The sequence below is a fragment of the Fukomys damarensis genome, unplaced genomic scaffold (genome assembly GCF_012274545.1).
Source record: "Fukomys damarensis isolate Sample0158 unplaced genomic scaffold, DMR_v1.0_HiC HiC_scaffold_12, whole genome shotgun sequence".
NCBI lineage: Eukaryota > Metazoa > Chordata > Mammalia > Rodentia > Bathyergidae > Fukomys > Fukomys damarensis.
Window position 1 is genome coordinate 32,793,720 of NW_022900924.1, and position 26,327 is coordinate 32,820,046.

Consider the following 26,327-nt stretch of genomic DNA (forward strand, 5'->3'; position numbering starts at 1 on the left):
AAAAAAAAAAAAAAAAAAAAAAAAAAAAAAAAGATATTTCAAGCCAAAGATAAAGTAACAGAATAACGAAAAATAAATAAACCACCTGAAACAAGTACCTAGAGCAAATACTTAGTCATACTAGTCTAAAAAGATCATTCGGAGGACAGATAATTATGTTTCTCCATGAGCTGATGAATATTTTATGAACTATTTGATTTTATTCTATATGAAGGAGGGAAAAGGTATTTGTGTTAGAAGATAGAATAAGAATGTCAGTATTGGGAAAATAAGAGATTTAAGAACTGAAGTTACATTAAAATTGATAAGATAGTCAACTTATTGAAGTTAATTGACATTAACTGAGTATCTGTTGAAAATGTATTGCTGAGGATAATATATTCTTATGATCAGTAAAGGTCTAGAGCTAAGTATAAATGCATTTTCCACTCCTTACTGGTAAAGTCCCCACTTATGAAAGTCTTCTCACCCTGCTACTCTAATAAGGCAGATGGATACTCAACAAATGTCTCTCTTCCTTCACCTTTTCTGCATCACGGGTGTCGGGTTAGAAATGGTAATAGATCAGATGACTTCTTCTGATGAGCTCATATGTTCATCCCTGAGTTGTTCCCATTTATACATATTTTATTATACATAGGATATGTATAAATAAGCTTTAGAATGAGGGCTAACTGAATCTAACACAGGAAATATAATACTAAGTTCCAAAAAGGTTCACTCAGGTTTGCTTTGGAAAAGTCCTTATTAAAAAACCTGAGGGAAATGGGAGGGGTAGGGGAAAGGAAAGGGAATGGAATTAATATGAGAAAATGAAAAATAATGGAAACAAAGTGCAGATAGGGAGGGGTAGAAGGGTGGAAGGGAGGGCAAGGGAATGGGGAAAAAATAAGAACCAAGATATATCATGTAAAGGTACTAATTTCCAACAATGAATGTCATTATATTGTATACATTAAATGTACCAATAAAAGTAATTTTAAAAATCCCCAAGCCAACATGACAGATATTTAGTCCAATAATAGGAATGGTACCTAGTAGCACTTTACAAAAAAAAAGAAAAGCCAGGCTTACCTGTACACTAGCGTGGACCGCCCCAGGTACTTGGTATCTCAGCTCATGGGCTGTGATTTGAGACTTCGGAAGCAGAAAAGGATAAGAAAGGGATCGATATTTTGGTTTCATAATCTAAAATTTTTAAAAAGAAAATGAAAAAGGTTCAAATGAGAAAAGAGGCCCATTTTCCCCTGCTTTATAATTAGGGGGGAAAAAATCAATGGACATTTCTGAGGGAAAAGCGCATACTATTCGTTTGTTTTTTATTTCCCATATTACCTCCTTTTTAACTTTTATAGTAAGCACATATCATTTTATAGTTACGAAGAAGCATTCACTGTAAGCATTACTGTTTGTAATGGGGACTGAGCCCAAACAGCACTGAGCTGCTCCTCAGCCCTTTTGTTAACATTTCCCTTTTAGACAAGGTCTCACTAAGTTGCCCAGGCTGGCGTCTGACTTGTGGTCTTCCTGTCTCAGTTTCCTGTGTAGCTGAGTTTACAAGTGTGTGCCATGGGCTGGAGATTTAGCGCAGTGATTCCACCACCTGCCTCACAAGCTCTAGGACCATAATTGAATCCCCGGTACCAAAAAAACAAAAAACAAAAAACAAAAACAAAAACAAAACACAAAAAGCGTGTGCCAGTGTACCTGGCTGTACATCATAAACATTTTGCCATGGGAATGCAGCACTGTATCATTTTGAACAAATTCATAATAAAACATTAGGAAGAAGCATGATTTGTTTAGCAAAATCACTATCAGTGAGTATTTTACCTATGCCTAATTTTATCTGAATTATTAGAGGCACTATCAAAATAAATTACTTTATTAGATTATTTCTTTAGCTTAAACATAGGGAAATATTTCTGGATTAAAAATTGCAGAGAAAACTTACTGATGTTTTACCAATTTCCCTTCCTAGAATAGGGAATAAGAGTATTAAAAACACCCAAATCTAGCGAGGTATAGTTGCACATGTCTGTAATTCCAGCACTCTAGCAGCCTGAGGCAAGAGGATTGCAAGTTCGAGCCCTGGCAATTTAGTGACTTTGTGGGACCTCATCTTAAAATAAAAAAAAAAAATGTTTAAAATGAGCTGGCCACAGCTCAGTGCAAAGGCCCTCGGCTCAATCAACCCCCAGTCCAAAAAAAATAAAAAGTCCAGCTGTGGATGCTAGCAGTGTTTTAATCTTTGACAGTACAGCACAGTAGGTTAAAAGTAGTATTACTTTGTTTATCCATTCACACCCCCCACTAAATTTTTGTTTAAAATATTTCCTTAGCACTTCTGCTCAATTTTATACTGATGTGAATGATAAAGAGATTTTAAACTGTAGACAGAATTAATTCCATTGCACAAATTGCCAGGGAGAGTAATGCTTCATCACTGCAAACAAGTAAAGTGGATCCTTCACCACACTGGATGCTGTCTGTGTACTGAGCTTGTGAATGTTTGCACCAGTTCTCACAGCAATGAAGGCACCACCAAGGACACCATTCTGAGAAAAGAAATACGGTCCCCCTAATACTGCTCATCTTGCTCAGAACCAACCTGCGGAATCCTATACCAGAATGAACCCGGTGCAATTCCAGGACTGCCAGGGTCTACAGTTGAGCCCTGTCATCTAATCAAGACTCCTGTCCCCTACGGTAGCCCTCCAACGTGGCTACTGAGCCCAGCTCGGTAAATGCTTCAATAATACTGAGAGTCCAAGACATTAAAAGAATAAAAACCACAGGCCCTGACAGAAGCATCTGTTCCCTCTGCACTTGAATTGTCTGTGATGTGAAAGTTCGGGAACATTTTCTTTCTTCTGTTTAGTTTAATGCCGTGAGGCCTAGGCACTCTCACCACAGTGCACCCAAAGAGCAGATGTGTGTGTGGCCACGGCAGCCCCCACTGGCCAACTCTCTGGGTTTCTCCCAGAGCTAGGCTTGCCTCTCCTCACGTGGACTGAGTCATGACAACATTCAGTACCTTGGTGAAGTTCCATCGCTGGATGAAATGACGCGCCACATCTCGAGCTGCCTTCCCGTGGACGACGGAGGCAATGTCGTGCCAGGGCATCCTGGGGGTGGAGTACCTGTCGATGAAATCTGCCCAGGGGCACCAGGCAAGGAGCCATCACTCATGTCTGTGCTGGGGGCGGAGGCGCTCCTACCCTAACTATGACAAGTAAACGGAAACCTGCCAATAAAGCCTGCTATATGTGCCTCTTTCTTGGCTTGGGTAGGACACCTTTATAATAAGGGGAAACAGGCTTCATGTTGAGGAACACAGTCCCCTTGTACCTCCTGCAGAAGGTTTCCTTTCTACGCTGTTCATCACCAGGCAAGGCATGATGTAAGTTGGTACGAATAATCCAAAGCTGTGTGATTTATATATTTCTCTTTTTTATCTTGCTCAAGTAATAGCAGGCTACATATGCAGTGCCCTCTCTACTTCCTCTCAGACCAACAAGCACAGTAATAATCTGAAAATGTGCCATTTTACTGCTGGAATATGAAGAGAAAGCATAAAAGAAGATGATGAAAGGAAGGCTGCCATCTCTCAGAGCACTGCAGATTATTACCTAAAAGAGGCCTACACAAAACCTAGAGGTTTCTGATAAGTCGGCTCCATTTTGTGTATTTATCTTTTTGCAACTATAAGGGAAAGTTCTTAAGTATATGTTTCTAAAGTTTTACCAAATATTCAAAGATAAACAACGACAAAGCAAAACGAGAGGCATTTAGATCCTGCATATGCATACTTGTTGAGATGCTCAAAGATAAAAGAGGAACAATAACCCGCCACCACTTCCATCATACCTACCAGCAAAAGGTTTATCCAGTTGAACCCAGTCTTTGAAGACAAAGTTGCAGTAATCCTTCCCGTGCCAGAATCTGGTCTCCCCATGGAGCTCTCCCACACCAGTCTGTAAGCTGCGGATGGAGCCCGTATCTGTGAATGCAGCAAGACCCACTCAGAGGCTGTGGGTCAGGTGGGCTCCAGGGACAGGGGCTCACCTCACACCAATGGAACACCTAAACATGTCCCAACTTCTCTTAGGACATAACTCAGTGTGTGTTCATTTGATTGGAGGGTATGAGCTGACAAGGCTTTACAACTCCCGTGGGTTTATTTTTAGTGGCCAGTCGGGCTATACCTGAGTTCATCACTTGCCGCTGAAATGTAACGTTCTCCAGGAGTTGAACAGCTTGTTCTCACCACCCAAGACCAAAAGGGTAAATGGATAAAAAAACTCAGGAAGTGGGACTATGAGAGAACAAAACAAGGTGAGGATGGCGAAACACAAGACACTAGGCAAAAAAATTCAAGCCTCCTCTCCATCCTCACCAGTGGGCTGCATAGGAAATATGTAATTCTTATCTTCTGCGTCTCAAAAGAGCCTCATATTTACAGATACTCCTGGTTCTAGCATGGAATTAACTAGCTAGATGACATAGGGCTTTACCTTTTTGGGTCAGAAATCCCTACTGTGTAAAAGAAAGAATTTGGCGTATAAGACAACTAAGATCTTTTGGTCTCCTGATAGTCTATATTTCTAAAATCACAAAGGATGCTCATGAAAAAATATAACAACAGACAGAAGCTTATTATTGAGGCATAAAAGCAGCAATCTACTGTAGCATTTCACAAAAAGTTTTATAAGACCATTTTACTTAAGAGCAAACACTTTGAGTTAAACAGTTCCTAAGTTCCATCAAGACAAGAAAGCAGGATGACTAGCAGAACTACAAATCACAAATACAGCACTTGGCACACAAGAGGCAGCTGACAGATAGACACAGCATGCAAAAACACTGTTAAATGAATGCACGGTACCGCTTAAGTAGCCAGTGAGAGATCTGGGCTTGTTGCTCTGCCATCACGAGCACCACAGGCTCCCAGAACTTTACAGAATACAAACCTTTGCTTAGAAGCCTGCTAGGATCACCTATGGCCTACAGGAGGTTCAGTTCCTCAGGATTTAAGAGTACATGGAGAGCTCTCCCCAATCTAGTCCTTGTCTTCCTCCCATCTGACCCCAGACTCCAGAATATCCCATCTTTCACTGTACTTGGACAGGTTTGATCTGCTTTGCCTCTCTCTGTGCAGTTTGCACATTATTCCTTTTGCCTGAAAGACTCTTCCCCATCCCTTTAGCCTGATTTCCTGGACATTCGTTGAGAAACACCTTACTGTAATTAGTGCCATCAATGACCTTCATTCCTGTGGGGAGAAGCAGTCTCCAGCCCTGCTGCCATCCCAACAGGAACTGCACCCCGAATGCCTCTGAGGACACCCACCCTGCTCAGCAGGAGTGTACCCACGGCTCTGCAGGGGGGACTGTATCCTTCACTGCCTGGCGTGGCTACTGACATCCAGGAGACAATTAAATATTTTCAGAACAAAATTTTTATGTGATCACTATACACAACTGTTATATCTAGAAGTGAATAATTAACCTGTCAAAGGTTATTGAAATTTTCTACAAAAAGACTTAAACTGCCAAAGGTAAATAACTAATGTTAAAAAATAAATGTCTAATGACACCTTCCAGTGATTTATTTTCTTGCTCTGTAAGACTGAGAGGCAAAAGCACTGGTAGGTCTGTTGCTCACTGTTAGGCTCTTTATAGTAAGCATAGTGCATTATTAAAAGAAGAACAGAGGGAGAGGAACAAAAAAATTGATATAAAACGTGCCAAATTTCAAATTTTAAAAGAATATATAATGTGTTTTCACTGATTGGTAAAATAAGCTAAGACTTTATAGAAATACTCACACACTTGTTTAAAAATTAATTTGTTTTTAGGTCTGGGAATTTAGCTCAGTGATATTACACCTGCCTCACAAGCATGAGGTCCTAGATTCAATCCCCAGGACTGAAAAAAATTAATTTGTTTTAAACCTAACAGTTGCTTATCAGAAGGAAAAAAAAAGCAAATTCCAGGTCTCAGAAAATTGTCTTGGTAGTTACGGAATTCAACTGCTCATAATTCAATTTTTTTGTTGTTGTTGTTTCTAGCCAAGACATAGAATATTCCAAAGGAGTGATGGTCTTTCTCAGAACAAATGAACTATTAAGGCAATAGCACCAAATGCTCCCCAGTTGTTACTGCACTCGCTGCTCAGGGAGGAATGGGCACCAGCAGCACTAATCTGAGAAGCTCTTATAAGGTCGTATCTGGCTCCCAAACCACTTCCTAACTGCATCTATCCTGTCTTTGGGTTTTGTCACACCAGTTTTTCGCATCCTTCTCTATCAGCAGCCCAGATTGTGCCGCTTGAGTTTATGACAAGGATGTCTTCTGCTCTTGCCCTGTTTCTTTGAGTCTTTCCATGTCCTCCTCCTTATTCGTCACCTCCGGCTCGCAAAGCTTCACTCCCCTATCACCTCTCCAGCCTACCCTTCTCCTTCCCGCCTGCCTCCTGCTCACCGACACTGCTTCCCTTGAGTTTCTCCTGTCGTTTTTTCTACATGATTCCTAAACATGCGCCTCTCGGCCTGGCTTCTCTTTTGAGCACCAGATCTACAATCACTTCCAGCGCTTCAATGGACATGATTTCCCCAGTTGTTCCACCGGAACTTTGAAATCAACTCTAACACTGAAATGATGGGCTTCCCTACCACGTGAAGTCCTCCCTGGAAGTTTCTGCATCCTGTTCATAGTTACTCAGGCTCCAGCCTCTCAGTCACCTTCCCTCTTCTCTTGCTCACTTCCCAAACCATACTGGAATTCCACTAGCTCTTTTTTTGGAAAAAGTTTCTCCTGCTCACTTCAATCTTGAGCCAACTGGCACACCCTAGTTGGATTCTTTGTCTCTGTGCAGCCTTCATAAAATTACTTTTAACCTCCCAACCTGGGGATCCTCCAACATTTAGTGGGTTAGGGAAATGTCTCAGCCCAACTTGCAAGGCCCTCCATAAATTAGTACAGTTACACAAATTATTTAATCCTTAACCACAATTTCAAACCTCCAAAATTCTGAAGAATCCAAGTTTTTCACAGCCCATTTGTTAAGCAAAATCTGGCTTGAGCTGATAAGAAATTATTTATTTTTGTTAATTGTACTTGCTATTGCACAAGTATAGTTTGCTTGTAGTCTAGGTATTTCCTGGACCATGCTGGAAGCATACTATAAGAAAAGGGTATAGGCATTGTATTTCTACAACCCAGAGCCTTCTGATTTGTGAAGCACATCTGATTCTGCATAAAAGATTACAAATCTCTGTGTATTCATATTCAGGTGTGACATTAACACTCTTGGTGTTCCCATAACTGTGCCTTAAGACATAACATTTGACTGAAATGCCTATTGTTCTCCCTTCTTAGTCTCAACCTACTGAATCTATATTCAAGGCCAGTTCCATATAGGTCCTCAATGAGTTACATATTTTAAAAAATCTTTGTTTTTTAAAGTTTTGGATTTTGGAATTATGGATAAGGGTTTATAAACCTGTATTATATCTGTGGAAAAGATTTCACAAATACCTCCTCTAGTGGGGGTATAGACATTTGAAGAATTATCAAGGTACCAACTTTTAAATTTTAAAACTTACCAGTATTTAAAACTATATTGCTATTAGATAATAAGATCTTTGGTAGTACCAAGTGAATCAAAAAATTCTTTACATTGCATCTCAGAGAACAGAGCTTAGAAATAGATTACCTTACTATTCATTATCCCTGTGATTACATATTCAAATTTGAGAACTATATCTCAACTAAGTTTCAAAAAGAATTTTCCCTCTCATCTATTTCCTATTACTTACAGCAAAAAGATCAGCAAATAGTTTCTGAATGTAAGAGTGAAATTCAAACTCCTTTTAAGTACATAATAAAACAACGTCAATCTCACAAGAAAACCCAATATATGAAACAAAAACAGATGAGAATGTTCTGGGTGAGGCAGGGTGCAGTAGAAGTGTGTAGGGGGTGGGGAGTACACGGGGGCCATCTGCACAGTGTCCTCTGCAGAGGCTTGGAGAAATTCCAGGGCCCAGGGAATAGAGTTTGGGAAGCTGCTCTGGGAGGACTCAACTACCCTTTGCCTTTCTTTCTTTCTTTTTGGGTACCGGGATTGAACTCGGGTCCTTGCGCTTGTAAGGCAGGCCACTGAACCGCTGAGCTGAATCCCTAGCCCTGTCTTTCTTTTTTCAGTAAATTATTACTCATATTAAGAGATAATGCAAGCAATATGGAAAAGAGAAAAATCACCAGCCACCTATCTTCCCAACAAGTTAGCATCATTTAACGTCTTCAGCCCACCTCTCCCAGGTGCACACACGACAGCGGTAGCACCCCCACACGCCTATCTTCCTGTACTTCTCACACAGCTTTCCAGTTCCGCTCATTGAAACTCCACTCTCCAGGGGTCTGAAGACCTGGACACCTTTCTACCTCTCACACTCCCCATCTGGGGCACTGGCAAATGCCACAAATACCTTTCTTGTCACTACTTGCCGCCTATCTACTCTGAAGAATTAACCTATAGAAGATGAAGTAAGATCATGTCTATCTTTGCTCAAAAAAATCCTAGTGACTTTAAAGGGAGCCAAGGTTCTTACAGCACCTCTCCATCTTTCCCTAACCTTCTCCCACAGCCTATCTCCCCAGAGTCGTGATACCAATCTTCCTCCTGCGTCAGGATCTTTGCGCTTCCTGTTCCTTCTGGCTGGGACACCTCTCCCAGACAGCCTCTTATCCTCACTCTTCTCTTGCTTTTGAACTCTGTTGAAAAGTCGCCAAATTAGGACAACTTTCTGTGACTACCCTACATAAAATGGCAACTCAACCCTCTGCCTTTCCCTTATATTCTGTTGTGCTCCATGATAATTATCATCACCTAATATAGTGTGGTTGTCAATTTGTACATGCAATTTGTATATACAATTCCTGTCTTTCCTCTTCAATTAGTTAATATATCTGATCTGTTAGGCACTAGATCCCTGGTACCTAGAACAGGTGCTCAATACATACTTAATAAACATAAATCTTCAGCATTTATTATGTATCCCCAGTTAAGGTTCCAATGATTTGCACAATTTCATCAAAGGGACATATCATTCACTATGTTCCTTCACATTTTTCTACTCTGGCATTTAGGTTGTTTACTTTCTCTTTTTCTCTAAATAAATATGATTCACTAGACACATATCCGGCTCATTGGTGAAAGGGCTGTGAACGGATGCCAAGATACCTTCCATCAACCACAGAAACTGAACATATCTGCATCATCAGATCAGCACTGTGGAGATCACTTCCTCAACCTGAGTCTGGCCTGAGTTACTGACTGCATTCTGGACCTGACTCACATCGTTTCCATTCACTCCCAATCCCATTGTCAGCAACACTAACTAACATTCAGTCACAATTCAGACCCCTCGTGCTTCAGCAGCCTCATTCACCCATCTCATTTTTAGCTCCAGTTTCAAAACACCAAAGCCACACACCAAGGTTACAAGGCTCTCCTTCGACCTGCTCCCGACTCTTTACCTTTAATACTTGGCAGCTGCGTACCCCCCAACTTGGCCCTCTGTACTGTGCAGGAGCCTTCTGGTTCTCAGGATTCTGAAGCTCTGTTAAGTACAGGAATTACTGGGAGTCATCCTCAAATCCATCGAGCACTAGCTCTACTCTAAGGTAGAAATAAAACATCTCCCTGTATATGTTTTCCACTTAAAAATGTTTTGTGAAATGATTTTTATGATTTAAAATACAAATTTATTTAAAATTTATATTAGAGCTTTGGTTCAGTTACACATAGTTAATGAATGCATTTTTTTTTTAAATGCTGGGAACCTAAACTAAAGAATCCTAGGAGACACTCACTGCTCAAAGTCCAGCTCAATGTATCAGGCACTTTAACGCTCCTTAGTCCCAGCTGACTCAATGGGCGCTGACATCCTCACCTCTTGAATAATACAGAGAACCCTGCCCTTGGAATTCTAGCTGAAAAGTCACCATGTAAAAAAACTGCATTTCTGCTAAATCATATGTCTGAATCCTGAGCACTGAGAGCCTGGTAAACCAGAACGGTTTCAGGCAAGTTGCTTATCATCTCTGAGTTTCTTCATCTGTAAAAAGGAGATAGTGATATCACTAGTAAGCACCACACACACTCAGGGCAGTGACAGAATCATGCAGAATAAAGATTAGCTGATGATTGTACTATTGTTATTTATTTTGATTATTGCTTGTCCTTATATTGGCTCACTTGCCAAATCTTTCTTCACCCTCACCATCATGAATTAGGCCCTGATTATTCACTCCTTTAGCGTCTGATTCTCCTTACAAAAGGTTATCAGATTACAATTTCTAAACATTCATATGTATAGCATAATACCTCCAATTCAAGGGGTTTCCATTTTTTTCTTGGTACTGGAGATTCAACACAGGGCCTTCACACTGAGCTACATCCCCAACCCATTCTTAAATTTTGAGACAAGTTCTCGCTAAATCACTAAATTGCCCAGGCTGGGGTCCCGCTTGGATCCTCCTGTATCAGCCTCCCACAGTGCTGGGATTATGACATTCACCACTATTTCTAGCTGGCCTTCAGCATTTTAGTAAGTTCCAACTTCCCAACTTTGTTTGGACTTCCAAATGTAACCATATCCATCTTCCTAGTCTTACAGCAAAAACTGCATCTTAATTAAATAATGTATTTTCTACTAACAGCTAAGATGTCTTTTCCCATTCCAACACCGCAGCTCACTTCCTTCACCTGCAATATCATTCTAACCCCACCTACCCCCATCAGTTGACTTTCAGATCTGACTTACAAATGGCTGACTCAGAAAGTCTTTCTCGATCATGATAAAGGAAGACATTCAGCCTCCAACACAACTTGCGCAACACTAGGGCATTGCGCATGACATGCAGTCAATTGCTAGGTAAATTTTAAGTTCTCAGGACATAAGGATCTTGCTCTTTGCACAGAGCAAGCTCTCCACAACTCATGTGCCTGAGAATTCTGTGAACAGGAAGTCAATTTGGAAACACATTCACTGTGCCAATGCAGCAGACATTGCAAAGAAAGCTTCAGCCTGACCAGGTTCTGCCACTCACAGGTCACTTACCGGTGCTGGGTCTAGTGAGTCCCTGCTCAGATTCACTGGAAGGGCGAAAGAGTTTCAAGTGGGGTTTTAAACCATGGATTAAATTCTGGTGACTTCTATAATGATTAACATAACCTGGAGAAAGTTGAGAGTTCTTCTTTTTACAAAGAAATACACATACAGCAAGTTTTCTAAACTGGAAATCTGAATCATTTTGCAAACTAGCAAGGCTAAAAGGCCAGTCATAAATTCCCGTAGAATAAAAAATTGCAAGGCTTTAGGGCAGATTTGCAAAGAACAGTGAATTTACAAGATCTAGGCTATCTGATGTTTGATGATATACACTTGACATACTTACTTCTGGATGGGAAAAGAATGAACTTTTTTCTAAGAGAATTCTGTAAAGTACATCTGTGTACCTTTCTTTTGCCTTACTAGCTTGGTGTGTTTTAGAAACCCACAGTTATTCTGCTACCCTCAAAAGCACGAATAGTGTTGCTAGGACCACTTTGTGTGAATAAAATAATACGTCTGTTTAAAAATGAGTCAAAACGGGGAGGGGAGGAGAGGGTGAAGGGAAGGCAGGGACAAGGGGAAAACATGAGAACCAAGACCTGTCATGTAAAGGTACAAGATCCCAGTAATGAATGTAACTGTACTGTATGCCTAAAATGTACCAATAAACTCAAAGGACAAGGGGAACATGAGAACCAAGACCTGTCATGTAAAGGTACAAGATCCCAGTAATGAATGTAACTGTACTGTATGCCTAAAATGTACCAATAAACTCAATTAAAACTAAATAAATAAATAGATAAATAAAATAAAAAATAAAAATGAGTCAAGCAAGCCACGAGGTGGCCGGGTGCTGAATGGGAAGATGCAGCAACCTTTCCGCCTTGCTCATCTGACTCGTACAGAAGGACCAAGAATTGAAACAGGCACGCTGGGGCTGGCTGGAGAGGGACACAGGGCATCTAGATGGTCCCTGCCAAAGACGCAACTCACTGGAGGTGCTGTCCAGGCTGCTGAGGCTGTCCATGCTGCGCAGGTGGTGCCAGGGGAGCTGCCGGTAGAGGTTAAGTTTGGACAACTTGCGCGGCTTTCCGATGCCTTTCAGTTTTGAGTCTGTGTCATCAACATTCTTCGGGCTAGGTACATTTTTATTAGATTCATGTTTATCTTTGAGGCTTAAGGATTCCACAGACTCTGTGACTGCAGCCTGAAAAACATAATTAAAACACAAATGCTGCTTAAGATATGCTTCAATTTGCTCCTTTAATTCAAGTAGAGACGGTGCAGTTTGCCAAAGGCAGCGTCCCACAGCAGACACCCAGGAAAGTCTGAGCTCAGGCACGGGCGGTGATGGATTCTAGGAGCTGGTTCAACACTACCAAAGCAATGCTGTGTTTCATTGAAGTTCTCCTTCAGGAGGCCAGATTCTTGAAATTTCATTCCAATTACCCTTTCATCTCAAATATAAGTACTTACATTACTGTCGACCTACCGAACTACTTTCGGGGCTAAACATTAAAATTCTTTTGTGAAACATTCTCCCTCTTATCTATTCACTGACTTACTATTTAAAAAAAAAAAAAGAGTCCAGCAATAAATAAGATGCAGTCCATAAAAATTTTAGTAAGTGCACTGACATTTCGGTAGCCACACAGTTGAAATTACAAGAAAATGGACACAGACGTATAAATATTTTAGTATCTCTTGATTGGACAGGTATTTTAAGAAGTTATTAACTTCTGCTAAATTTTGATGGTCACACATTCTCATGAACTTTGTTTCCAAGTAGGAAATAAATCTCTAATTTAAGTGGAAAAGCAAGGAGCTGAGTCTGGGACAGCAAACTCTATTGGATCTGTTCTCTTCTCACAAGAGAAGAAACTGAGACTGGGAGATGCTAAGTCACATGCTAGCTAGGTGGTGAGGCTGGTATAAAAAACGTCTATCTGAGGTTTGATCCAATATTCTGTTCCCTCGAGGGAGATACCACCTGTTACTCAATCAATCAGCTGTGCTATTAACGCAAATTTAGGCAAATCATGTTCATTTCACGCAGTCCCATAAAAGCAGAACTGACTTACCGTGAGAGAACCCAGGGATGGTCCTGAAATGACCCGCTTCACGCTTCCCACATCTGTGAGTCTGTGTTCGTGGTCATCCCACCTTCCGTAGGCCAGGTCAATCCCTCCCACAAAGGCCACTGATTGATCGATGATGACAAGTTTTTCATGATGAGCCCATAAGTAAACACTGGAGGACACATGGTCTGGGTGCCTCATCACCTTGAGAGGGAAAAAAAACCCTACATATATGTAATATGCTTTTTCAGATGTTCTTCACATCACAATAAAATAGTTCTGCTTGCTCCTTGAAAGTATTTTTTACAGTTCAAATACCAAATTTTGCCACATATGCACCAAAAAAAAAATCCCCTAAACTTCAAATTGTATTCTTAATATTATAGTTAACAGAAGACAACTCCTGTGAACTTTTTCAGCCCCTAGGTCAAATACCATATTTTGGAACAGCTACCATGAAATTTGGCTACACATTAGATAAAAACTCAACTTGATGGCTAGTGGCTTTCCTTCCTACCTAAAACGATTATGTTTTATTTGATATTTTACAAGTAACTCTAAAAACAGTTAATCATCAACCATATATGGAAAAAATTTAATGAATTATATTGATGATTTGGCAGTCTTTCAGCTGGGACACTTGATTATACCTATGCAGCTACTGTCACTGGTCTTTGTTTGAAAGGTATTTAGAGAAGCTAGTCCTAATCAGTTTGAAATAATTTCCTAAGGATCCCAGTCTGAGTAAAAACAGTCCAAAAACTCTGACAAATACATTTTTTATTGGAGCACAATACAGGTAATATAAAATTTATCACCATAATCATTTTTAAGTGAACAGTTTGGTGATATAAGGGTAGTGAGTTGGTACGTCTTCCCTTTTCTTCAATTTTTTGGGAAAATTTGGAAGAATTGGTGTTTTGATTTTCTTTAAAATGTTGATAAAATTTATCAGTGAAGGCATTGGATCTAGTACTTTCTCTTTTGGGAGATTTCTGATTATTGATCAATCTCCTTACTGCTTACAGATCTATTCAGATTTTATATTTCTTTATAGCTTAGTTTTGGTAAGTTTTGTGTTTCTAAGATTTTGTCTGTTTCATCTAGGTGATACAATTTGTACAACTGTTCATAGTTATCATTTAAAATGCTCTGTATTTCTGGAAGATTGGTAGTAATGTCCTCACTTTCATTTCCAATTTTAGTAATTTGAGTCTTTTGTGCATTTAGCTAAAGATTTGTCAGTTCTGTTGATCTCAAAGAACAAACTTTTGTTTTAGTTGCTTTTCTGTACTATTTTTGTGTTCTCTATTACTTATCTCTGCTCTTTATTTTCTTCCTCATATTAGCTTCATGTTTGGCTTCTTCTTCTTCTAGTTCTCTAAGTTGTAAAGTATCTGTTTTTGAGATCTTTCTTATGCTTTTATTAAGGCATTCATAACTATAAATGGTGATATTTATTGACAGGCTTCAGGTTACTTGGTGAAATTTCAAAGACCTTTTTCAAGCCGTCTCTGATGTTCTGTAATTTGCATTTTGAGATAGAAGCTTGCTAAAAATACCTAGGCTGGGCTGAAACTTGCAATCTTCTTGCCTCAGCCTCACAGAGTGCTGAAATTACAGGTGTTCACTACCACATCCAGCCATCTTATCAGTATTTTATACTGGGCACTATTGATCATTCTCCCCCAAAATTTCCATAAAAAGCATTTTGAATCCTACAGATCTCTTTACTGCTTTGATCAGGGGGTTTCGTGGGCACATCATATCTAAGTGGTTCCAAGATAATATTAGTGAGAAGTCTGAAACTTGACAGGGCTCTTGAATATTAAAACAACTGTAAAGAGTATGTTCTTGACTAAATTATTACTTTCAGTTAGGGGCAGAAAAACACAAAAATGGGATCTGCTGGCCCCCATCCATATAAGGAGTATAAGAAAATATAATATTTTGTTTTATTTCTGAGGGGTCACTGGTGCTTGCCCAGTGCAACGTCTGAAAGACTCCTGCAGAATAGTAAAGAAGCACTGGTCACCAGGATGAACGTGGATACCTTGATGTTGGGGTGCAGCTGCACTAAAGTCCTCTTGCTGTATTCACTATTGATTCCCAGGGCGAGCTCCACCTCTTTGTAGAGCATTATGAAGATCCGCACCCCTTGTTGCTGTCACAAGAGAAAATGCATGGAGAGATGAGTTGCTAGAGGGTTATGGTTTCCCTTTCCTCCTCCATTCTGTTTGGTGTGCCTTCTGTCCTCTACACACAGGTAAAAGAAAACATTTAGTAAAAAAGCAATGCAAAGAGGTGACAGATGACTGTATTAAAACACAAATGCAAAAACCAAAAATTGATCTGCTTTCCATTCTTAGATCAATTTGTATCAAGAGAATGACATCAATATTTGGTTACAGATATAGAATAATGAAATGGTAGTCTTCACGGTTGAAAGTGTCCAACTGTCTTACAATTCTTAACATTTCAAAGCATTTGTCATAGAGGAAATTTTCACCTGGGTCATGTGATATCCTTGGGTTTTTTAAAATTAATTAATTTGTTATTATAAACTGAATCTTTATTGGAACATTTTAGGTATATAATACAGTTAGATTTATCATTGGTATCTTGTACCTTTACATAACATATCTTGGTTCTTATATTTTTCCCATTCACCTAGCCTCCCTTCCCTCCTCTGCCCTTCTCTATTTACAAAGACTTTGTTTCCTTTCTTTTTCCTTTTCTCTTACCTTTTTACTTTTTCCCTACCCCTCCCATTTTCCCAATACCTTTAATGTTATTGGTGCATTTAAGGTATACAATGTAATGACATTCATCATTGGAAATTTGCACCTATACGTAATTCATCTTGATTCTTATTTTTCCCCATTCCCCTGCCCTCTCTTGAACCCCTTCACCCCTCCTTTTCTACAAAGGCTTTGTTTCCATTTTTTCTTTTTCTCATGTTAATTCCATTCCCATCTTTCTTTTCCCCTACCCCTTGCATTTCCCCTTCCCCTCTGCACCTTTTCTTCGTATTTCACACATTATCTATTATACCTTTTAGTCCTTATTTACACTTTCAGTTTCTCACACTAGAGAAACTATTTGGTATTTACACACCTATTTATTTCACTTAAGAGTATTGCCTCGACGTGCATCCATTTAGCTATAAATGTCTCTAGTTTCTCATTCTTTGTTGCTGAACAGTACTCCATTTTATAAAAAAACCCACACAAACACATTTTTTCTTTATCCAGTCTTCTGTTGATGGGCAACTGGGCTGCTTCCAAGTTTTAGCTATCACAGATTTTGCTGCTATGAACATGGGTGCACATAGCACTGTGGTATGCATCTTTTAATTCTTTGGGGAAGATACCCAGCAGGGGGACAGGAGGGTCAAGTGGGACTTCCACTCCAGGTACTTTGAGGTATCTCCATACTGATTTCCACAGTGGTTGCCCCAGTCTGCACTCCCACCGGCAGTGGAGCAGGGTTGGGTTTTTTGTTTATTGATTGATAGTATACTTCAATTAGCTTCAGCAACAGTGATGAGAACTTTGATGCAATAGCTTATGCTACATACTTTGTAAATATCTCAGGGGGCATTTTTCACAGAATTTTTCCTTACCAAAAAACATTATTTAAGTGGTTAAAAACATCTCTTAATTTTCAAAGGCGAATGCTGGTTCATCTTTTAAACTAAAAATTAGATGACAATTCCCTGGTGAAGGGACTTATTCAGAAGTAAGCTTCTCTTAACATTCAAAGTGTTAAGTTTTAGTAGACGCTTAGTACAAAATGGAGACACAAATTAATAATGAAAACTGACAAGGTTGCTTTCACCCATTGAACTGTATCAAAGTAGGTAAAAAATGTTCAGTAAATGCTAATGTGCTATAAAATATTACTACTATTAGTCACCAAAAAAGATGTCCAACAACTGGCAGTATAGCAAAGCTCAGTATTTTCCATTCTAGTTCTGATTGGTAACAGGCTTTCAGCCTATGGGAGTGGCCTTCCATCCCTCCCGCACACTCACAGGGAGCCTCCCTATATGCAGCGCAGGATCCGTTTTCTTCAGGGACACCTATCTTACCTACTTCTACCTCGTAGCTCACTTTTTCATTTTTTGATTTGTATTCGCAGTAGCACTGTATAGTTTGTACCATTTAAGTTTGTATCCCTTTTGCCCAGTAGCTCTGAAAGCATTTGGAAACATATTGCACCTATACTAGATTATGTATGCAAATGATCTCTAAGCATTTAATATCCTAATGATGAAAAGCAAGAGTTGTTCCATAATACTTTCTAGAGTATTGGAGATGCAGCTATAGCTAATAAACTATAATAATAAAGATAAATGTAGTTTAGTTTAAATTAATAATCCATAGCAATCAGATGTTATTCATAATGGAAATTTAAATCAAAACTTTAAGAAGCTTTATGATTGGATTGAACTCATCCATAAGAACTGTTATTTTCTAGCCCAGTTTTTTCTTTCTTTCTTTCTTTCTTTTTGGTACCAGGGATCGAACTCAGGTCCTTGCTCTTGCAAGGAAGGCAACAGAACCACTAAGCTAAATCCCTGGCCCAAGAACTGTTATTTTGGCAATACTATGAAATGTGAAATATAACAGGAACTGACATTTTTAGGTAGTCGATCAGAGGTTATAAAATCTTGGAACAAACGTACAGTTCCCCAGTATTGTTCTGTCTAGACTAAGAAGCATGTTTGGGACCTGGAATCCACATCACTTTAAAATATTCATATCCTGGGCCGGGGATGTAGCTCAGCGGTATGGTGCCTGCATGGCAAGTGTAAGGCCCTGATTTCGATTCGCAGTACCAAAAAAAAAAAGACCTTGAGTTATAAGATATTCATATCCTATCTCCTGATGTTAGTAATGTCTGAAAGTGAGTGTACACATGTTTTGAGGGGCACTAGATTTACATTTCAGTGTACATTAAGCAATTTTGAGTACTAGAAAACTCACTCTTGTTCTGAGAAGAAAAATACAATAAGAAAGAAGATAATAAATGATATTCTATTTTTCCAGTTAACTCATTTATTACTTATTATAATTATGCCGCTACTGCTGCAACTAAATATATAAGCATAACTTTGAGTAAAGAAGGAAATGGAATCAGAAACTAGAAGCTGATAGATTTACGTCTGATGGTCTGGCCAGAGAGCACTCTAGAATGAACTAGATGATCAGGGACTCTAAATAAAAAATTGAAGATTATCACATTTTTCTTATTTTATGTACAGATCTATTTTGCTATTTGAGTATTTTAGGGTTAAGACCTGAATAAGGGCTACCCTCCCCACAGTCTCCCATTATAAAATACAATACAAAGCTCAAGCCCAAATTCTGGCCAAAATTACAGAACATTACACTTGCAATGTTTCATCATGGTTCGTTTGTTTTAAGTGAATGAAATTCTGCTTCTTAGGCTTAAGACATTATTACTCACAAAGGGCAGTAGTTGAAAATTAGGAACTTGGCCTGAATCCTGCAGTTTTCCATTGACCTGAATAACTAATGGATTTCTGAAGTAATAGAGATGCTAGCACTAACAGATTACATTATTACCCTCCACTTATACGTGACATTTTTCTATACTGTCTTTTCTCATTTAAATATTAACTCTAAAAGAAATAAGGTAGAGACTGTCGATTCTTCTTCATCTTATATACAAATGATCAATAAGGAAATAAATATAAAAGTCATTTTAATGTGGTTTACAATTATTTACACCTATAGCTAAAATAAATAGTTAACTAATGATAAAATTTCTGTGCTAATAAAGCAATAATTTCCTTTTTGTAACAGTATTATGAAACTATCATAAACTCTATAAAGGGTAAAGAAAAATCATTCTTTGCAAGCAAAGACATTTGCTTTGTTGTAATAGTGCAATCTTACTTTTTTAAAAATTAGGAAATATTTGTGTAAATTAATTCTGATATTAATTCTGTAATTTAAAAAGTATATTTTACAACAACTCATATTTTACTAATCCCTTTAGGTGACCCTAGAGGAAAGGACAATTTGCTTTGTGAAGGTGAAGGAACATGTTAATAAGGGAAATAGGAAGACAGAAGTTCTGGAGGTGAGTTTGCAATGCTATATTTTCCATCTCTGCTGAACCCAACCAATCCAAAGACTCCAGTGAATGAGCTTCATGAATCATGAGTTTCAGAAGAGGAAACTTCTGTCTTCTAATTAGTTTCTCATCAAGTAGATTAGACACATCACGCTGAATATTAGGAATTGTAGGAGATTTATTTACATGTACAAAATATATGTGAAGACAATGACAAGTTCAAAAAATTATAATGGAAATCAAGGAGACTTTGCTTCTTATTCAGTTTGTTGTTTGATTATTCAACGAGGTGTGATCTAAATATTTTCTAAATGCAGTCAAGTTTGCTCACTGCCTGAAGATAACTTGTATACTCCCACTCCTGGGTAATCACTGATTGGATTATTTCCAAATACTTTCCAATATATTAAGAAAATGAAAAATAAAATATAAAAAGAAATTGCAAAGTCACCCTTATTAAGATATAATACCAAAAATGTTCATTTTCCCTCTTTAAAATTTTTTTGTTGTTGTTTAAAGCATGGTTTGAAAGGCTAAAGACGCCTTTTCCTTCTCCTTGGAAGTCATCCTAACCTACTGCTTTAATAAGATCCCAGTGATTTTCTGGGCAGAGATGTGACTGTCCCATTTCTCAGACATACACATATTTCCCTCTAAATGACCACTGTTCCAGTTATGCATGTGCCTTGGAAAAGAGAGAAACAAACCAACCCAAAGGCAAATTAGGCTTAGAAAACCCTTCTCTGTACGTCTCCAGGTTATTGCATCAGGAGATTCTTTTACTGCAAGTCTCATAAGCGATAAACACATTTCTAAGGTTCAAACATACAAAATCAGGGTGCAGGGGTGTAGTTACCAAAAGCTTGCAACTTATCTAATCATCTCTTATTGGAGCAAATGCAGAGCTAAAGAAATTCCCAGGTCACTGATTTCTTTGTATGGTAAGCAATCTGCCTCTCAATATTGCCATACACTATTTTAACTAGTGATACCCACTGCACTTCAGAAAGCCAAAGCAACAGGAAAGCATCAACATAGTTTTTACCAGAGAAACAAAGTATTGTATTCTTTCCTACAAAATAGCCATTAGAAAAAACATGGTGGTTATAAGGCAAAGACACTTTCTAAATTCCTCTCAAAAGAAATGTGTACAACCACTGGCAGGGAAAAAAATCACATTCATTTTTTTAATCAACATTGCAGACCTCTGGGATGCATTAATGCAAAAATAAATATTACGTTTCAACTTCATACCTTGGAAAGCTAGTATGTGGCTTTCAAAAACTAAATTATTTATGCAAAGCAGTGTTTATATGCATATGAAATGTCAAAGTGGAATTATCTAAGTGTTAAAAATTTATGACCAAAGTAAAAATATGGTGCATTAAGATTAAGGGAGAGCATTCCACTAAATGTTCCACTGAGACATTAATCTTTAATGCTATTGCTATTTCCTTATGAAATTTTTAAAAATCATTACACATAATTTTTAAAAAATCACAAGCTTCGGAAAATGGATGAACTGGAAATGAAGCAACATTATCAAGCAATAATGTTTGCTTGGTCCTGATATTTACCACGGACCTCACCAGAGCTCATAGGCAATAAGTGAAGAGAAGCCACGCTGGTGACACAAAGGGCACCTATATGGCACACTGAGGGCAGTAGATAAACATATGTCTGTTACCAAGAGCCAGGCCTGCAGGATCTTCCCCTGAGCCTGCTTGGGCATTTAGTTTTTGAAGGTGTCCTGGAGATCCTTCACACTCAAGGGATTCCAATTTTCACTTTCTGAAACTGAGTTCTCCCTGTCAGTACAAGACTCACTTTCTCCACACACCATTTCCACCAAAGTACAACTCCTTCCATGCATACTGCTACAAAAACGTCCTTAAGGTTTATTATCTCAGGTGCCAACCACTTGCTTGGCTCCCTAATCCCCACACATCCCGTCTACCATCAATCTTCCCAACCTGGGTCCTTGCTAATGCTCAGGTGTGGCCAACCTTGACTGACAGAGCCTTAATCCTGCTTCTTAAGCATTTATCACACCTAGAAATCCTTTCCTTCCCTTTTAAAAATGCTTGCATGTGGGGACAAGGGGAAAAAATGAGAACCAAGACCTGGCATGTAAAGGTACAAGATCCCAGTAATGAATGGAACTGTACTGTCTACCTAGAATGTACCAATAAATTAAATTTTTAAAAATGCTTGCATATCTTAAATGCTTTCCATCCCTCAAGCTGCAAAGGACTCCTGACTAGATCTGCTCAGTGCTCTTCCTTCTATCTTTGAATCTGGGCATTCACTCTGCCCCCAAGTAATATGTGTGTAGATTTTTAAGCACCATCAGCTCAGGAATTATAGCTTTTACTTATGTTCATGCCCACATGATTAGCCAAGGTCCTGCACATACAGTAGTAGTTAGCATTCAAGAAATACATGGTGACAGAAACTTAAAACAGTGATGTATTAAACATACTATGAGATGAAGATTTCATAGAATGAGTGAAGATAGCTACAAAAGGCTAAAAAAAACTTACTAAAATGGAATCTTAGGAGAAATGGAAAAGATACCATTTCACAGAGAAAAACATGAGGAAAGTTAAAGCCCATTCAATAGGTAGAAAGGAAATTGGTAAGGGTATGTTAGAGCTCAATATTTGAGTCTTTCAGCAAGCCTCTCTGAGCAGACCTGGAATCCTATTTACCAAGGCATCCCTGGTGATCTATGTAACATTTGCCTCGCAGGATATGCTCAGGAACTATATGCTGAATTATTTAAGGAATATGTGGGAAATGCTTTTCAAGATTAGAATTTCCAGTTTTGTAAATGGAACAAATTGGACTATCCATCAAAACGATGCTATTTGGCAGAGTATAGGTTGAAGTAAAGATTATCAGCTTCTTTTGCCCTCAGTGTTAGCAGAGAGATCTATCTCTGGATATAGGTTGAAATCCTAACACAGAGGCATGAGGAAAAGACACTAAAAGAAAGAAGGAAAAGTGAGTGGGGAATGGGCTAGTAGAATGCAGAAGATAGAAAGAAATGAGTGAAAATAAGAGAAATGGAAATGCTAACCTACATTTACCCAGGATCCATAAATGTGGTAGGTAAAATATTTAATAATACTTTTCAAAAGATTAAGATGATTTCAAGCATAGTAAAAATTCTCAGTATTCTCTAATCTGGACATCATTCATAAAAAAATCCAATTTAACTTCATTTGGTTGAAGATCCATTACATGTATAGAATTGATCAGCAATATGAACATAGTCATTGGTTAGCCTGCACAGCTTCAATTACTCATGTTTTATAACAAAAGTGCCCACTTAACGCTGCCCCAAAATCTAAAGGGCCAGTTGCACACGAAATATTTCACATTATTACTATGCATTGTTTCAAAACTAGAACCAAACACAACCAGTTCTTACTGTCCTCCCTTTCTGACAGTTTTTTACGTCAGGTTGGCTGCATCTGACTGAGACCATTCTCCAGATGCCTTTGTCTTCAGCTTAAACAAGAGAATAATGAACAAAATAAAGTGTTATGTTTCATTTCATCATTTATTAGTCAATGAGGAAATGTTCTTACAATTTTATTGCCTATAAAATTAACTGACCATAACTAACAAACAAAAATTAGAGTTGTGCATTAGGCTCAAATATTTATGTACTCAAAAGGAAAAGGGAAAATAAAACAGAGCAAATGAATGGAAAAAAAACCATAACTATGCTGTTTTTTGTCAAATTCTAAAATGAAGAGCTGTTAGTATATACGAAGGAATTTGAAAAAGAAAAGGCATTCAGAGGTAATAAACATTTAAAAATGTATAACTACATTTGTTGAGAAAATACATACTGCTTTTCGTTTAAGAATACAGTCCAATCTCCAACGATTTCCTTCAACCACTGGGCGTTTAAGGAAGATTTCTGGACTCAACCTAAAATCATAAAACCAAGATTTCAAAGAAATCACAGGAAACAGAGGCAGTTTTAGCTCAAATGCTATCATCACATTGCACTATAGTTGGTTTTACTCTGAGTCCAAATTAAAACTTCATATAGGAGAAACTATCGATATAAAAATCTGTCTTAATTCTTCTTTTATGTTTATGTGCACACATATATACATGTAAATATTGTTGATGGCTTATCCAACAGCCATTCTTCATCCTGTTCTTCCCTGCCATCAGAGCCTACCTCTCAGTACAGCACCTGAATACTCAAAATACTAGCTTTCCCGGATAAAGAAATACATGAAGTACTGCCATGCGTTAGTGAGAAAGCTTTTCCTCCTTGATGGAACATCACACACACACACACACAAGCACACACACGAGAAAGCAGTGCTCCCACTCTTCTGGCTTTAGGTTGGATGTTCTATGGGGGCTGCCGTATTGACAGAACCCTAAAATCACAGAACCCTAAAAACCCTAGCACTGTCCAATTTAAGAATTTCTCAATAAATGAGTGTTTAAACCCTCCTCAAGTGAGCTTTCTGTTACTATAAGCCAAAGGCATTTTAAGTGACACACTTGCACCAGTAACAAAGCCTCACCGGAGCCTGGAGCTTTCTGAGAAGGGAGGGGCAAGGTGCACTGAATTTCTCCCAGTTGAGACTGGACTCCTGCCTGGTGCCTTGCACCGAGTAGTGTTACAAGGCAGCTCAGCATGCAGTGGAGTAAACTTTCCCTGGGAACAGCTTTAACTTCAAGTTCTGCATTAGATATGGATCCAGTGGAATTCCCATATCAAGACGAAAAACAAACAAACAGGAAAAAAACAAAACAACACTTTCTTCCTTGAACTGCTAAATCTTGAGAAACAGGGATTGTGCAAGGACTGAAGCCTCACAAAATTCTGCACCAGAACATCCTGCCAAGGAGTCCTCAAAGCAAATGAGAACAATGGCATTTGTAGGAGCTAAAGAGACAAGAAGAAATCATTTTATGCTCTAATTCATTCAGTTAAAAAAATGTAAAGATATAGTTTCTAAAGGAAGCACACACTGGACAAGGCACAAAAGGAATCGGAAGAACATGCACAGAATGAACAATTACATACTTAATGTATACTGGGAAACAAGCTTAAAGATAACCTTTGTCCAAATTTTAAAAAACACACAGTAATGGGAAAATATCAGACAAGAATTTCAAAGAGGTCTGTTTTAAGCAGAAAAACACAGTGCTGGACACTGCTAGCTCACTGAAGAAGACAGACGTCCAATTGTGTATACGTATTGGTAGTTTTTTTTTTACACGTGTGGTCAAAAAACCCTGAAGTGACCTTTGGTTTGGGGGGCCACATATATGTCACAATCAAGTCCTTTTTTTATTTAAGCTCCAAATGTTGTGTATCCTGGATGGAAAGCACTCTACTGTAAGGAGTGATCAAATTATACAATGAATATTTAATTTTTTTCAGTAAAAGACACATTAATCCCCCTTCAAAATATCTCCCCCAGCTTCGAATCCACTCATCCTATCATTCTTGCCACTTTCTGAAGCTGTTCTGGAGTCTTATTTTGTGTCTCTTTAAAATATGATTTAAAAAAGGTAGTAAACGTGGTTGCCAAGTGCCATCCAATGGAAAAGGAGGCTCATGCAAACATTACCACGTGTCTTCAACCACCTTGTTCATCACATCTGGCACCATGCACTTCTGGCTCTTCCCCAAAAGCAAAATGATCATGAAAGGTAAATGTTTTGAATCAATTCAGGACATTGAGTCAGCCATGACAGTGCAAATGAAGACATGCATGGAAAAGGACTTCAGAACTGCTTCAGAAAGTGGTACAAATGGTGGGATAAGTGTGTTTGAAGTAAGGGGGAGTTAGGGTTAGGGACAATGGCAGTATATTGAGAGGGATTAATGGTAATGTGACTTTTATATAATCATTCTTTAAGATTTTAAATATTCACCATATTGTTATCACACCTCATAAATACTTTGAAGAATCTTAAGATAGAACTCAAGGAGCACTCAATTTTGAGGATAATGCATTAAAATGAAAAAAGAGATATTCAAACTATAAGCCACGCATAAGTTATGGCCATGTACAAGGAGAAAGCAGCTACAACTCATCAGGTATCTTTCTATCAGAATCTTTATTCAGTAATTATTAGATAAGCAAAGTTCAAATGAATTGTATAATATGGCATTTCATTGAATCTTAGACACCAAAGATCATAAGCTACATTACTACTATATGTAATTTTTACTAACAAAAATGACAATTATAACTCTAAGAGATGTTGTTGAATACAAGAGGCATTCTGATTTCAAAGTCATTAAAATGTACCTTTAAGTAAATGTTCACTTAAAATATTTTAAGGCAGGTTATGGTTTTGAATATTTATATAAGAAAAACTTTAAAATCAGTGATCAGAGTTCTGATCCTAAGAAGAAAGAAAAAGAGCAAATTACATTCAGTGAGAAGGAAGAAAAGAATAATAAGGATAAAAGTAGACTTCAATAAAATATAAAATTAACAAGAGAAAATTAAATGAAATAAAAAGTTGGCCTTTTGAAATATCAATAAAATTAGTAAACCTCTAGCAAGTTTTTTTGTTTTTTGCTTTTTTTAAAGCATATAAGGGCCGGGGATTTAGATCAGCAGTTCTGCTGCCTGCCTTGCAAGCACAAGGACCTGAGTTCAATCCCCAGTACCAAATAAAAAGTTAAAAAAAAAAGCATATAAGATTAGTATGAAAAAATGAAATCACTACAAGGTCTACCAACAGTAAAATAGTATATAAAAGAATAATATATATTATATATATGAGAATAATATAAGAGAATAACATAAAACCTTCATGCTCATATTTGATAATTTAGATAAAAGAGACAAAATCATTAAAAATGAGCTCCTAAAATGGAAACAAAAAGAAATAAAAACTCTGACTACCTTTATACTTTTGAAAAAATTGAGCTTGTAATTTCAATTTTTTCATAATAAAAACCATGAAAACCTTACAGTTGAATATTATCAAATTTTTAAGGAAGAAATGTC

General features: G+C 38.0%; 1 protein-coding gene across 5 annotated transcripts in view; it reads right to left on the reverse strand.

Annotated features, from left to right (window-relative positions):
- Pld1 (phospholipase D1) overlaps window positions 1–26,327 on the reverse strand; it is a 202,076-nt gene that overhangs the window by 68,727 nt on the left and 107,022 nt on the right. For 3 of the 5 annotated variants that reach the window (XM_019208708.2, XM_033762519.1, XM_010632404.3), the window contains exons 12-19: window positions 23,175–23,256; window positions 15,257–15,367; window positions 13,207–13,407; window positions 12,119–12,332; window positions 11,132–11,245; window positions 3,875–4,003; window positions 3,038–3,156; window positions 1,075–1,188 (exon numbers count right to left, since the gene is read on the reverse strand). In XM_019208708.2, coding sequence (XP_019064253.1) covers window positions 1,075–1,188; window positions 3,038–3,156; window positions 3,875–4,003; window positions 11,132–11,245; window positions 12,119–12,332; window positions 13,207–13,407; window positions 15,257–15,367; window positions 23,175–23,256 — 1,084 coding nt within the window. The remainder of the gene's footprint in view (window positions 1–1,074; window positions 1,189–3,037; window positions 3,157–3,874; window positions 4,004–11,131; window positions 11,246–12,118; window positions 12,333–13,206; window positions 13,408–15,256; window positions 15,368–23,174; window positions 23,257–26,327) is intronic. The other 2 variants (XM_010632405.3, XM_033762520.1) reach the window with 1 other exon arrangement.